The sequence below is a fragment of the Dysidea avara genome, chromosome 15 (genome assembly GCF_963678975.1).
Source record: "Dysidea avara chromosome 15, odDysAvar1.4, whole genome shotgun sequence".
Taxonomy (NCBI): domain Eukaryota; kingdom Metazoa; phylum Porifera; class Demospongiae; order Dictyoceratida; family Dysideidae; genus Dysidea; species Dysidea avara.
In genome coordinates, this window is record NC_089286.1 from 10,216,175 (window position 1) to 10,231,854 (window position 15,680).

The window sequence follows — 15,680 nt, forward strand, 5'->3', positions numbered from 1 at the left end:
GTGACCGGATCTGCAAAAACCCGACACAATCACACATTTTTCAAATTCCTGTTTATTAATCTACTTAGCCAAGTGTACCCTCTGGCAAAGTTTCAGCCTCGTATGCCAATAACTTTCAGAGTTACAGCCCTACAAAGTTGCAACAACAGAAAAATCAATTACAGTATAAAGCATTGAATACAATGGGTGAAAATGTTTGCATATTATTGAAAATATTCCGTAAACTTTTTGAATGCCTCTTTCTTAGTGAAGGAAAGGACTAACAATAAAAACCTGGTATTATCTTATTCGCCTACTCAAGAGCAGTTGGAAAATCTTTGTTTCGTTGCAGTAGACCCAAGAGTACACAAGTTATGAGCATTTGTTTACGTCACGTCAAAGCGATCGTACGCAATCAAATTTTCTTCACAAATTTTGCCTTTGTATGCAGTGAAGAAAGTGATAAAAATGCAAGCTTACCCAGTAATAGATTTCCCTATTCATGGCAAACACGATGGTGAAAATTTAAGCTCCATACGTCAATCTGTTCGTAAGTTACAACTAAGAGCATGTAATTTATTTTCCCTATACTTGCTGTATAAAGCTTGCAGGATTGTGTCGGGGTTTCACAAATCCGGTCACACACATATATATTACAATTTCTTATACCAAGTCATGGTTTAGAAGTGCATACACACAAAAGCTCCAACACAAGGTGCAGCTGTGCTAGAAAAAATGTTAGAGGTTTATCAACTGTGCAAGGCTCAAGATTATGTGGTATGTGCCAATAATGTGGATTTCACTATGTTTACCAAGCAAAACAGTGTTCAACAGTACGGTATGGTACTCATGCTCCACATGAAGGATTTTGGACTCCAAATATTGGTATATACAAATCACACCACTCCAAGAGATTGATTCAATAACTCTCACGACAAAATTTCTTTATTAGGCACATATACTTAACAAATTTTGGGAAGAACAACCAGACTCTACAGTATCATGATAAACCACAGGACAATATCATTACATTGCCCTGTGGTCAGGGATATAACTCTGTGGTTTCCTTTGTTCTGAAGTGTCAATGTAGTATATAGCTCCAAGTACTTATCATGATGTGTACTGTGTAATGCAGATCATTTGCTAAGCCTCCCCCACCAGTTCAGACAGTGTGTGAGTGCATAGTTGTGTTGAGAGGCTTCAAAGAAGTCAGCTGGAAAACCGCTAAGGGGATGATGTCTGAAACAAACTTCCTGAACTCCTTAACAACCCTGGATGTGGATGGAATCTATTCAGGACAAGTAAGCTGCACATTTACATATGTACAGTGTAAATATGTAACACATTTATGCAGGTAAAACAAGTTGAGGCTTTCTTAAAGAAGATGGACATTGAATATGATCGTATGAAAGAAATCAGTAGAGCTGGTGCTGGCTTGTATAAGTTTGTCAAGGCAGTCATGGGCTACTGTACTGTTGCCAGAGAAATTAAACCTAAGAGAGAAAAGGTGTGTATAGGGTATTCATAACATTGTATACACTACAGTAGAACACACAAGTATATGTGCATACCTCTTGTGCATCTTTCTGTTGGTAATACCATAGGTGGCTAGGTTGGAGAAAAATTATCAAATGAGCAAGCGTGAGCTGGATAAGATCAACAAAGAATTGAGTAGCATTGAGGAAGAGTTGAATGCTCTTAGTAAACAATACGAAGAAGCCATATCAGAAAAGCAAGCATTACAGGCTGAAGCTGAACTTATGGAGAAACGACTGATAGCTGCTGACAAGTTGATATCTGGTTTGGGTTCTGAGAAAGTCAGGTGTGTACATTTGTGTAGTATGAAGTAAAGGCGGGTGAAGTTTATTTGCAAATAGGGGATAATCAGCCCAGTAAATCCTGTGGGTGCACTTGTGTGTAGCTAAATACTCATACAAGCATGTTTGTGAAATTATTATACAGTATGGTAGTACTGTAATGAACTGAGTCAGACTCAGTAACCATAGTATATATATTATGTATGTATGCATTGTATAGTCTTCTTGCGCATTCGCGGGACGCAGGCGGCAGACAGTTAGTTACGAGAATTAAAGAGAAACGTAGCTAAGGAGAAGTGTCCTTGTAGCTATTGGAACTACGCGTCGTCGTTACATTCGGGGGCTTGTCCGGGGAGAACCTGGGAGTCGTCATGGTGTTCCAGCTGAAAAAAAAATCTTGTCAGACAGGGAAAAGGAACTTTATCAGGGCTAATGAAAGAAGTTACATAACTGCTAGGAATTCACCAAACAAACACTACAGCGTACCACCCTCAAACAAATGGGTTAGTGGAGCAATTCAATTGCACATTAATCACTATGTTAGCAAAGCTACTCAAAAGGGTGGCCGTGACTGGGATTCTACTTGCTCTATGGTCATGATCCCAGGTTGCCCACTGAAGCTGCACTAACCCCTGCTAAGGCAAGGTCACAGGTTGATTTGCGTGAGTATGGCATCTATTTAACTGAGAAATTAACAGAAGCATGCAGGGGTTAATCTAGGGGGGGGGAGGGGCCATTGCCCCCCCTAGGTTTATACCTAAAGCCTTGAGAAATGGAAAGGTTTAATTGATCCCAAAGTTGTATAATCCAATGGTCAATATTCAATTGCATCACAGTAAAATTTCACCAAAATTGAGTATATTTACACCTAAATTTTCAAAATTTTCCTGGGGGAGCATGCCCCCAGACCCCCCTAGAATCCGAAGCAACTTACTTCGCCCCCTCTAGGTTTATATTCTGGGTTGAGCCCTGAGCATGGGACCTTGCCAGGACACATATCAAGAGAGCATGGAAGCAGCAGAAACTGGCATATGATCAACATGCCAGAACTCCTAACTTTTCAGTATGAGATCAAGTGTTTCTATTGAAGCCTACTGAAAAGACTGGGGAGGGCCGGAAACTAGCTCGAGCTTACCATGGACCCTACAGAGTTGTTAAACTGGCAGACAAAAATGCTCATATCTGAAGAGTGGATAGGCCAGAATCAGATCTACTGTTGGTAGCCATAGATCGTCTCAGAAGGTGCCCTGATGAAATTTTGGACAATCAGTTTGGCCACCAGATAAGTCAAAAAGACCACCTACTGAGACTAAGCCAAGAAGTCAAGCCCACTCATCCCCACCGCCAGTACAGGAGGGATCTTGGACTGGAAGGTTAAGGAAACGTCAGCTAGGGGCAGCAGGCTTAACCAGGGGGGGGGGGAAATGTAATGAACTGACTCAGTAACCATAGTATATATATTATGTATGTATGCATTGTATAAGCATGCGTGGGATGCAGGCGGCAGACAGTTAGCTTCGAGAATTAAAGAGAAGCGTAGCTAAGGAGAAGTGTCCTTGTAGCCATTGGAACTACGCGTCGTCGTTACATATCATACAGTACGATATAGTAGGGGTTGGTAAAAATCATATGGTTTCATGAATTTTTGCACCTTTAAAAACGGCCCTGCAATAAGTTTTACCGAAAAAAAACCACCTAGAATACATTAGTACTGCTGTAATGATGCTGTACCTTGGTTAAACGAAGCGAAAAATCGAATGTTTCAATGTACAGTGAGTTTTAAAAATTTTGAAATTCACCTGGATTTCATCTGCCTGCCTGCCTGCCTGCCTGCCTGCCTGCCTGCCTGCCTGCCTGCCTGCCTGCCTGCCTGCCTGCCTGCCTGCCTGCCTGCCTGCCTGCCTGCCTGCCTGCCTGCCTGCCTGCCTGCCTGCCTGCCTGCCTGCCTGCCTGCCTGCCTGCCTGCCTGCCTGCCTGCCTGCCTGCCTGCCTGCCTGCCTGCCTGCCTGCCTGCCTGCCTGCCTGCCTGCCTGCCTGCCTGCTGTAAGACCTGGTTGCGCTAGGTGTACGGCTCCATAAATTTCAGACAGCTAAGGTAATGACGGCGGATTCACAAATCTGTTGTTCCGATTATGTTCTGTTGACTGCATCATGCTGTTTGCTTTCATCATTCATTTGCTTCTTTTTTCTTCTTGAAGGATAATTAATAATTGCGGCACTTAATAGTTGTGGCGTGCTCAAACACGTGATTTTAATGAAGTGTGAGTACGTGTGTGTAAGTAGTACCCAAGGAGTTGTCTCTAGTATTTATATATAGTCTTAAATACCAGTTTAGCTTTTTTGTGAGGTAGCTAGCTAATATGTCCTGGAGGGGCGGATCCACCTCAGGATCCAGACTTCTAAAAGCGAGGGTTCCACTCTTAATGGTGGACTATCCAGCGATGCTTTACTGTAAACTCATCAATATTTAGGCCATTAGAAATGCAGCTGAAGCCTTTAACAGTTGCTGTAATAGCTTTAAAAGACAATGCAATAATTATTTTAGAGGCGCTTATTGCATACAAGGGTAAAAGATTGCTGCTTCAACTGATATTTATACTATGTGGAAAACAAAAAGAGTATGTAGCTAGCTAGCTACCTAGACAAATAAGTAAACAAATTAGCTATTTAAAAAATCTAAAATTTTAAAAGGAAGTAGGGATTGGTATAATATACATGCTACAAAAAGTAAGGAAACAAGCTCAAAAATATTACAGCTAAAATGAGAAATGATCCAGTAGTAAAAAGTAAGGAAACAAGATTAGACGGCTGCTTGCTAAAATGAGACTCACTTTAATGCCTACTTTTGGCTAGCTATAACATTTTTGAGCTTGTTTCCTTACTTTTTGTAGCATGTATATTATACCAATCCCTACTTCCTTTGAAAATTTTAGATTTTTTAAATAGCTATATATATCTAATCAAAAACAGCCAAGCTGTAAAAAAAGGTGCGGCCCCCATAAAGGCCATGGTGAAAAAAGATGTGAAATCCAAGGTGGCGGCCAAGAAATGGCTGTGATGGTAGGTTAATGGTTACATTTTAATAACAACAATTCAGGTGAATTTGGTGCCAAGACCAAGCGGCACAAAATTCACCTTAATTGCCGTTATTAAAATGTAACCATTAACCTACCATCACAGCCATTTCTTGGCCGCCACCTTGGATTTCACATCTTTTTTCACCATGGCCTTTATGGGGGCCGCACCTTTTTTTACAGCTTGGCTGTTTTTGATTAGATATCACTTCTTTTTGTATTTGTATACTGCAAAGCCGGCCTATGGCTGGCTTTGGGGCTTTTTTAACCCATGTGTTTTTTTCTTTACCACAGGAAGAAGAAAAGAACTTAAAGAAGAATTTTAGTACTTCAGTTATTTTTGATTTTATTAGTAATTATACAAATTATATACATATATTTATTACATGCTCATTATTCCCCACAGGATTTTTTTTGCAGCTGATCTCTCTACTGGGTGACTTGAAATGTAGCTGAACTATATACAGGATGGTTTCTTTGTAGCTGATCTCTCTGTAACAGGTGATTTGTTTGCAGCTAAACTCTCTACATGGTGGTGTCTTTATAGCCGAACTCTCTACATGATGGTTTCTTTGTAGCTGAACTCTCTATAAGCTGACTTCGTCTAGCTGAACTCTCTACAGGGTGATTTTTTGTAGCTGAACTCTCTGCAGGGTGATTTGTTTGCAGCTGAACTCTCTACATGATGGTTTCTTTGTAGCTGAACTCTCTACAAGGTGACTTCGTCCAGTTGATCTCTCTACGGGGTGATTTGTTTCTAGCTGAACTCTCTACAGGTGATTTGTTTGCAGCTAAACTCTCTACATGGTGGTTTCTTTGTAGCTGAACTCTCTACAAGGTAACTTCTTCTCTACAGGGTGATTTGTTGTAGTTGAATTCTCTACTAGGTGGTTTGTATGAGGCTGAACTCTCTACATGGCGGTTTCTTTGTAGCTGAACTCTCTACAGAGTGATTTGTTTGCAGCTGAACTCTCTACATGATGGTTTCTTTGTAACTGAACACTCTACAAGGTGACTTCTTCTAGCATGATTTTTCTACAGGATGAATTGTTGTAGCTGAACTATCTACAAGGTAATTTCTTCTAGCTGATCTCTATACAGGGTGATTTGTTTGTAGCTGAACTCTCTGCAGGGTGATTTGTTTGCAGCTGAACTCTCTACATGATGGTTTCTTTGTAGCTGAACTCTCTACAAGGTGACTTCGTCCAGTTGATCTCTCTACGGGGTGATTTGTTTCTAGCTGAACTCTCTACATTTGAATTGTTTGCAGCTAAACTCTCTACATGGTGGTTTCTTTGTAGCTGAACTCTCTACAAGGTAACTTCTTCTCTACAGGGTGATTTGTTGTAGTTGAATTTTCTACTAGGTGGTTTGTATGAGGCTGAACTCTCTACATGGCGGTTTCTTTGTAGCTGAACTCTCTACAGAGTGATTTGTTTGCAGCTGAACTCTCTACATGATGGTTTCTTTGTAACTGAACACTCTACAAGGTGACTTCTTCTAGCATGATTTTTCTACAGGATGAATTGTTGTAGCTGAACTATCTACAAGGTAATTTCTTCTAGCTGATCTCTATACAGGGTGATTTGTTTGTAGTTGAATTCTGTACAGGTGGTTTCTTTGTAGCTGAACTCTGTACATGATGGTTTCTTTGTAGCTAAACTCTTTACAAGGTGACTTCTTCTAGCTGAACTCTCTACGGGGTAATTTCTTTGTAGCTGAACTCTCTATATGATGGTTTCTTTGTAAATGAACTCTCTACAAGGTGAATTCTTCTACCTGATCTCTCTACAGGGTGATTTGTTTGTAACTGAACTCTGTACAAGTGCGTTTTTGTGGGTGATCTCACTGCAGGTTGATTTGTTTGTAGCTGAACTCACTAAAGGGTGATTTTGCTTGTAGCTGAACTCCTTGCATTGTATCTAGTTTCTAGCTGATCTCTCTACAGGGTGATTTGTTTGTAGCTGATCTCTCTACAAGTTGATTTGTGTGTAGCTGATCTCTCTGCAGGTTGATTAATTTGCAGCCGACCTCTCTACAAGGTAATTTGTTTGTAGCTGAACTGTCTATAAAGTGATTTATTTGTAGCTGATCTCTCTGCAGGTTGATTTGTTTTAGCTGAACTCTCTACAGGGTGATTTACTTGTAGCTGAACTCCTTACATTGTGACTAGCTTCTAGCTGATCTCTCTACAGGGTGATTTGTTTGTAGCTGATCTCTCTACAAGTTGATTTGTGTGTAGCTGATCTTTCTACTGGTTGATTTGTTTGTAGCCGATCTCTCTACAGGGTAATTTGTTTGTAGCTGAATTCTGTACAAGGTACTTTTTTGTAGGTGATCTCACTGCAGGTTGATTTGTTTGTAGCTGAACTCACTAAAAGGTGATTTGCTTGTAGCTGAACTCCTTACATTGTGTCGAGTTTCTAGCTGATCTCTCTACAGAGTGATTTGTTTGTAGCTGAACTCTCTATAAGGTGATTTATTTGTAGCTGAACTCCTTACATTGTGTCGAGTTTCTAGCTGATCTCTCTACAGGGTGATTTGTTTGTAATTGATCTCTCTACAAGTTGATTTGTGTGTAGCTGATCTCTCTGTAGGTTGATTTGTTTGTAGCCGATCTCTCTATAGGGTAATTTGTTTGTAGCTGAACTCTCTATAAGGTGATTTGTTTGTAGTTGATCTCTCTGCAGGTTGATTTGTTTTAGCTGAACTCTCTACAGGCTGATTTGTTTGTAGCCGATCTCTCTACAGGGTAATTTGTTTGTAGCTGAACTCTCTACAAGTTGATTTGTGTGAAGCTGATCTCTCTGCAGGTTGATTTGTTTGTAGCCGATCTCTCTACATGGCAATTTGTTTGTAGCTGATCTCTCTACAGGGTGATTTTTTTTGTAGCTGACCTCTCTTCAGGGTGATTTGTTTCTAGCTGATCTCTCTACAGGGTGATTTTTTGTAGCTGACCTCTCTTCAGGGTGATTTGTTTCTAGCTGATTGCTCTACAGGTTGATTTGTTTGTAGATGAACTCTCTACAGGGTAATTTGCTTGTAGCTGAACTCCTTACTTTGTGTCTAGTTTGTAGCTGATCTCTCTACAGGGTGATTTGTTTGTAGCTGAACTCCTTACATTGTGTGTAGTTTCTAGCTGATCTTTCTACAGGGTGATTTGTTTGTAGCTGATCTGTCTACAAGTTGATTTGTGTGTATATAGATGATCTCTCTGCAGGTTGATTTGTTTGTAGCCGATCTCTCTACAGGTAATCTGTTTGTAGCTGAACTCTCTATAAGGTGATTTGTTTGTAGCTGATCTCTCTGCAGGTTGATTTGTTTTAGCTGAACTCTCTACAGGGTGATTGCTTGTAGCTGAACTCCTTACATTGTGTCTAGTTTCTAGCTGATGTCTCTACAGGGTGATTTTTTGTAGCTGAACTCTCTTCAGGGTGGTTTGTTTCTAGCTGATCTCTCTACAGGTAGATTTGTGTTGATTTGTTCATTGCTGATCGCTCTAAAGGTAATTGATTTGTTGCAGTTGAACACCCTGCAAAGTGTTTTGTTTGTAGCTGATCACTCTAAAGGGTAATTTGTTTGTAGCTGAACTCTCTCCACAGTGACTTGTGTGTAGCAGAATTCTGTGTAACTGAATTCTCTAGAGAGTGACTTAATTGTAGCTGAATTCTCTACACAGTGCATGACTTGTTTATAGCTGAACTTTCTTCAGTGTGACTTGTAATGTTCTGAATCTCTATAGTGGTATATTTGCTTAACTCTCCACATGGTGACTGTCTTCTTGCTGAACTGTCTATAAGATTAACTGTTTGCAGCTGAACTCCCTACAGAATAACTTGTGATGTAATAAAATTCTATAATGGAGTAAATAAATTAGCCGAATGCTCTATTAGGGTGACTGTTCTATTAGAGTATCTCGATCTCGCATTTGCTACACGGAGTTGGCTTTCGAATCATAACTCAGTGGTTTGTAATCCGATTCTTCTGTACTACTGCAAGGACTTTCTATGAAGATTATTCCAGCTATACACCGATTTTCAGCTCATTGCTCTAAGCGGTTTGCCTAGTAGGCGTGAAAACTAATACTTTTTTATTCATAAAAATCGATCGCGTAATTGTGACACAGATTGGGTTTTGTGTCATATCTCCGTGGTCTTTATCTCGATTCCTTTCAAACCACCAAAAGGCACTCCTACGATGGTTACTCCATCTACATAGCAATTTTCAACTCATTCCATGAAGCGGTTTACCCTGTAGGCGTGACAACAAATCGATCTTGTTTTACGCGAATAATCGGTCATAACTCCTGAACCATTCATCAGATTTGTACCAAATTTGATGCTAGGATTCGCCTTTGGACTCCCTTTCTGTGTGCCAAATTTCAAGGCGATCGGAGTACGCGTTTGCTTGTTATAGCAATTTTTGCAAGTGTGCGAAAAGACGAAGAAGAAAAAAAAAAAAACGAAGAAAAAAAAACGAAACTTTGGCAGCTCGTATCTCGGAAATAGCTGGAGCGATTTCCTTCAAATTTGGAATGTAGACTCCCTTGGCTGGCGGGCAAATGTGTAGCAAATTTGGTTCCAATCAGATAAGTGATCACCGAGATACAAAGGTGTGAAAATGACGTTTTCGTTCTTCCTGTCAATATACTCACGGTGTGGCGCTCCGGCTTCTTGGGCCGCACGACACACTACCGTGTGTCTTGATGTAATCATGGATTTTTAAAATAGCTATATATATGTAATCATGGAGATTTGGGTTTTTCTGGCCAAAAAATCACCCAAAAACCAACTTCACAATAAAACCTTCCTGACCCCTTGGTGGTATTGGTTAGTTATAACCAAGCCCAAAAGTGCCTTCAGTACGACCCTAAATACTTCCAATAGATTTTGTTTTTAAAATTTATTTAATGGAAATGTCTACTGACTGACTAACTGCCAGCCTACCTGCCTGATGCCTTCAGACAGCGTAACTCGATAACGGCTAAGACTGCGGGGTTGATTTTTTTACTGTTCGAGATCACTGCCCTTTGTCCTCCTTTGTGTTCCATTCCTTTTTGCTGACAGCCCAAGGTATCGATTTGTGGTAGCCCGATGGCTTCCCTGCATTTGTAAATGGGAATCATCCATATTCTCCTTAGTGACTGGATTGATTGCAAATGTCCTTGATTTGTAACACTGCAAACCAGAGCGGTCTAGGTTTGCCAAATTGCAAACCTAGACCGCTCTTTCTCCTAGTACCTAACATTTTACCACTCACAATTTATATCGCCAATAGCCTAGTTCATTGGCTACAATTTGCACCAAGCATGTTAAAATCCGTTATTCTCTCAAGGAGAAATGAGCTAATTTCTAATGCATGTGCAAACGTTGTACAGAAATTCCCACCCTTACCTTAGCTATAATAGAGATTGAAAGCTAGCAACTGCAGTGAGGACTCATGATGATGCAATCGATTTGCTGTGGAACCAAAGTTTTGATTATATCATTGCTTCATTGGAGTGTCAGCTTTGAAGTGGTTTATACTTCTGAGTTGGTAATGCAACCATCAGCAAATTATTATTATGTAGCCACAAATGCTATAACCTAAGCAAAGAAAAACATAGATATTAACTTGTAGTATATAGGCAGAAGAATTTGGAGCTAAAAACATTATTGTCATACCTAATTATAAGGTGTTCACTAATAATACTTACACTTAAAGCATAAAGGGCACGTTAGTGCTCCTTCAATATCTAGCTAAACACATTATTGTCAGTCTGAGACCTGTATGCCTGCTAAATTCATCATGGGTCTATCCATGCTTTCATGAGCCCATAAACAGCACGTTGACTTGAAGTGTACATATTGTGTGGTAATATATACATACCTGCAAGGAGGAGTACTTATGTATTTTATTTGATTGGATAGAAACATGCAAGGGTTTCCATAAAGTAGCCATTCTGCTATATCCCAGTTACTGTTCAGGAAGGGGCAGTAAATTCCTGATAAGCCCTTTTCTCGATTATACTGCTGTATTTATGTACTATGTATGCGTTACGATCATAAGAAGGAAAGGTTAAGTATTTAGATATCTGTTGTATTGTATGTACTCTGCATCTTTGCGTGTCTTTACAATTTCACAGATGGAAAGAAGAATTAGAAGAGCTGAAACAAAAACGTGTACGACTATTAGGAGACTGTTTGTTATCGTCCTCATTTCTGAGCTACCTCGGTGCCTTCTCATGGGACTTCCGTTATCAAATGCAAGTGGAGGACTGGCAAGCTGATGTTGTACAACGCGAGATTCCACTCAGTCAACCATTCAAGTTAGAAACATTGTTAACAAATGATGTTGAGATCAGTAAGTGGACATCTGAGTCATTACCACCTGATGAATTATCAATACAAAATGGAATACTCACCACAAATGCTAGCAGATACCCTCTCTGTATTGATCCTCAGCAGCAGGCTTTAAATTGGATCAGAAAGAAAGAAGAAAAGAATAATTTAAAGGTAGTTAGTTACTGTATGATCATTCCATACTTCGTATGTACTTCTGTTATTTAGATTTGTACTTTTAATGATCCTGACTTCATCAAGCAACTAGAACTTGCCATCAAGTTTGGTTTTCCATGTCTGTTTAAAGATGTTGATGAGTACATTGATCCAGTCATTGATTCTGTACTGGACAAAAACATTAAAGGTTGTGAATTCGATATGGTTCTCCTAGTATATTTATACATGCAAACTTAGGTTCTGGTAATCGTCAGACCATCACACTAGGAGACAAGGAGGTGGATTATGATCCAAACTTTAAACTCTACTTGAATACTAAACTAGCCAACCCCAAATACACACCAGCCATATTTGGAAGAACAATGATCATCAACTATACAGTAACACTGAAGGGGTTGGAAGATCAGCTACTCAGTGTGATTGTTGGGTTTGAGAAGAAAGAGTTAGAAGAGCAACGTGAAAGATTGATCCAAGAAACAAGGTAGACTTTTATGTTTTTGTAATGTTATAATGTCAAGGAGCTGTTTAAGTTTATAATTGCATAATAATCATTTGTTTATTTCATATTAGTGATAACAAGCGACTGTTGAAAGATTTAGAGGATACTTTGTTAAGAGAGTTAGCTACCTCTACTGGAAACATGTTGGACAATGAGGAACTGGTACAAACCTTGGAAGAAACTAAAGTTAAAGCTTCAGAGGTACAGAAAACATTATGTATATACATAAAACCTATATGTCTATTCTATGTACATTGCTATATATGTAGGTGTTTGCTAAACTGAAAGAAGCTCAAGTGACATCAGCAGACATCGACAAACTCAGAGATGGTTACAGACCAGCAGCAAGGAGAGGTGCTGTACTCTTCTTCATACTAGCTGACATGGCAGCCATCAACACAATGTACCAATACTCCCTCAGTTCTTACCTTGAAGTGTTCAACTATTCCCTTAAGAAGAGCCTCCCTGACTCTCACCTACCCAAGAGACTGAAGAATATCATGGACACACTTACACACAATGTATACAATTATGCTTGTACTGGTGAGTGTTAAAGTATTTGCATGAAGTTAGTTGTACTTTGCGTGGGAGGATCAAAGTGCCACCACTTACTGTATTTTTCATACTGTACCAATTAGCTGCATAACTGTACTGTATGAGTCATACAGTTATGCAAGGAATGTTACGAAAACAAACAGCATGTACATGACATTTTAAATAGCTAAAACTAATCCTACAAGTTGGTTCTATGACTAGAAATAGATTACATGAACACTGATCACGGAAAGTCAAAGCAACAACCCCACACAGACAGCACGATGGATCACGTGTGTGACACTGTCAAACGCTAAAACTAGCCAAACTAATGTTACCAGTTCATTCCACGACTACAATAGATTATATGATAACTTACTGATAGTCTGATCACCAAAAATTAAAGCAATTCAGAAAATCGCTTCAAGCAAGATGACCAGGAAGTATGACAAAACACTTAAAGCACCACCTATGTTTGTGTGTATGAAAAATACAGCACGAGGGGGTGTGTTGAGAGGCTAATACAGCACATGAGGTGAAGCTCTTGACACACAACCTTGAGCTATATTTTCCGTACACACGTGCAGTGGTGCTTTAACCTATAACATAATTGTAGCAATGAATGCTTTGCACAACATATTGTTCAAAGTCACTCTAATTTTTTATCATACCTATTGTTTATCTTACAGGTTTGTTTGAGGTGCACAAGTTATTATTCTCATTTCAAATGACAATTAAAATTCAAGAAGTAGAGGAGAGCTTACAACACGAAGAATTAGATTTCTTTATAAAGGGAAATATCTCATTGGAGAAGAGCTCTCGGCTCAAGCCATATAACTGGATTCCAGACCAGGGCTGGGAAGACATTATAAGGCTGAGTGAAATTAGCCCTGATGTGTTTGGTAGCTTACCTGGTGATGTGGAAAAGAGTGAAAAGGCATGGAAAGAAGTGAGCACTTATTGTAGTGTGAAATTTGATTTGCTGCAGTGATAATTATTGCAATTCATCTGTAGAATACTATAATTTATTGCATTGGTTCTTGTTTCTAGTGGTATGATCTGGACACTCCAGAATCTGCTACATTTCCTGAGAAATACTCAAGGAATCTCACTGACTTGCAGCAACTGATGTTGTTAAGATGTTTTAGAGTTGATCGTGTCTACCGAGCCATCACCAACTTTGTGACCCAGAGGATGGGAGAGAAATATGTCACACCACCTGTGATCAGTTTTGAGTCTGTGTTTGAACAGTCCAGTCCTCTGTCTCCCATTGTGTTCATATTGAGCCCTGGAGCTGACCCTGCTGGAGACCTAGGGAAACTGGCTGAGAGAATGGGATTTGGAGGGAACAGACTGAAATTCCTAGCCATGGGACAGGGTCAAGAGAAGGTAAATGAATACTTTTTCACACATAGCCAAGAATCCAAGATCACTTTCCCATTAACTTGTCCTAGCTTAAAGAGTTGTGTTAGCCATTATCTTTTAATTTTCCATGTTATTAACAACATAGACACAAATAGAAAGAAACTTCATTTTTTTGCCACTTATAGGTAGCCTTGCAACTACTGGAAACTGCTGCTTCAAGGGGTCACTGGCTGATGTTGCAGAATTGTCATTTGTTAGTTCGTTGGCTGAAGGACTTAGAAAAAGCTCTAGAGCTACTGCCCAAACCTCACCCTGATTTTAGACTCTGGCTAACCACTGCTCCTACGCCAGATTTTCCGATTGGTATTTTACAACGATCACTTAAGGTATCATCATGTTTGACTGAGTATTGTGTTACTGTATGTGTGAATGATCATGTCAGGTTGTGACAGAACCTCCCAATGGACTAAAGTTGAACTTACGTAGCACCTATCACAAGATTCCTGCATCAACACTTCGAGATTGTCCACATACAGCTTTCAGACCTCTTGTGTTTACTCTAGCGTTCTTCCATGCTGTTGTTCAAGAGAGGAGAAAGTATGGAAAGGTAACATTCACATGTAGAACACATAATAGTTTTATACACGTGTAAGTGTTTATTGTCACTGAGTTTTGTATAGCTACATGTGTTGTTGCTACATATTCTGATTTACACAGATTGGATGGAATGTATCATATGACTTCAATGAATCAGATTTCCGGGTGTGTATGGATATACTAAATACTTACCTCACTAAAGCTCATGAAAATGGAGACACCAAAATTCCTTGGGAGTCACTGAAATATCTAATAGGAGAGGTATACACATAATGTAGTACAGACAATTTGTTAACAACATTAATGTACAGGTTATGTATGGTGGAAGAGCAATTGATGACTTTGATAGAAGAGTACTGAAGACTTATATGGATGAATACATGGGAGACTTCATATTCGACACATTCCAACCTTTTCACTTCTTCAAGAATGTTGACGTGGATTACTGTATCCCTGAAGATGGCAACAAGGACACTTATGTGGAAGCTATTGAGGCACTACCACTGGCAAACACTCCTGAAGTATTTGGGTTACACTCTAATGCAGAAATTGGCTACTTTACTAGAGCAGCTAAAGACATGTGGTCACAACTGATAGAACTGCAGCCTCAAACTGGAGAATCTGGCTCTGGCATTAGTAGGGAAGAGTTTATTGCCAACATTGCTTCTGATATACAGGTGAGAAGACACCATAGCAAGTCAGTGACGTTTATCACATTGATCTTGTTACAGTCCAAGTTACCAGAGTTATACAAACTTGATGTGATCAGAAAGCAGCTTGGTGACGTGATATCACCCACCACCATTGTATTGCTACAAGAGTTGGAACGTTTTAACAAGTTAATCAAAAGAATATCAGTGTCTCTGAGCAACCTTCAGAAGGTTAACTCTTCATAAAGACGGTGGTGTTTTATGACAACCAAATTGTGTTATATTTGTACACAGGCACTGGCAGGAGAGGTTGGAATGAGTGTAGAACTTGATGAGTTATCCAAATCATTATATAATGGTCATCTTCCCTCAATATGGCGTGCATTAGCTCCTGCCACATTGAAATCACTAGGAAATTGGATGCTGCACTTCTTAAGAAGAAATGCTCAATACCAACAATGGGTTTGTATAGTTGTACAATCTACACACATCAACACATAACATATATACATTTAGGTAAAAGAGGGAGAGCCATATGTGATGTGGCTATCAGGTCTACACATTCCAGAGTCTTATCTTACAGCACTAGTACAGGCAACATGTAGGAAGAATGGTTGGCCACTAGATCGGTCCACTTTGTACACTGCAGTCACTGAGGTATGTAGCCA

The 15,680-nt window shown here is 39.6% G+C and overlaps 1 protein-coding gene across 1 annotated transcript in view; it reads left to right on the forward strand.

Annotated features, from left to right (window-relative positions):
* The window catches only part of LOC136245546 (dynein axonemal heavy chain 10-like), a 65,882-nt gene that overhangs the window by 48,105 nt on the left and 2,097 nt on the right, over positions 1–15,680 (forward strand). The window contains exons 52-68 of the mRNA XM_066037066.1: positions 1,115–1,280; positions 1,334–1,486; positions 1,584–1,801; positions 10,995–11,364; positions 11,419–11,554; positions 11,605–11,848; positions 11,938–12,067; positions 12,136–12,409; positions 13,090–13,349; positions 13,451–13,789; positions 13,951–14,151; positions 14,208–14,372; positions 14,483–14,623; positions 14,674–15,039; positions 15,094–15,243; positions 15,307–15,474; positions 15,529–15,669. Of these exons, the coding sequence (XP_065893138.1) occupies positions 1,115–1,280; positions 1,334–1,486; positions 1,584–1,801; positions 10,995–11,364; positions 11,419–11,554; positions 11,605–11,848; positions 11,938–12,067; positions 12,136–12,409; positions 13,090–13,349; positions 13,451–13,789; positions 13,951–14,151; positions 14,208–14,372; positions 14,483–14,623; positions 14,674–15,039; positions 15,094–15,243; positions 15,307–15,474; positions 15,529–15,669 (3,622 nt within the window). The remainder of the gene's footprint in view (positions 1–1,114; positions 1,281–1,333; positions 1,487–1,583; positions 1,802–10,994; positions 11,365–11,418; positions 11,555–11,604; positions 11,849–11,937; positions 12,068–12,135; positions 12,410–13,089; positions 13,350–13,450; positions 13,790–13,950; positions 14,152–14,207; positions 14,373–14,482; positions 14,624–14,673; positions 15,040–15,093; positions 15,244–15,306; positions 15,475–15,528; positions 15,670–15,680) is intronic.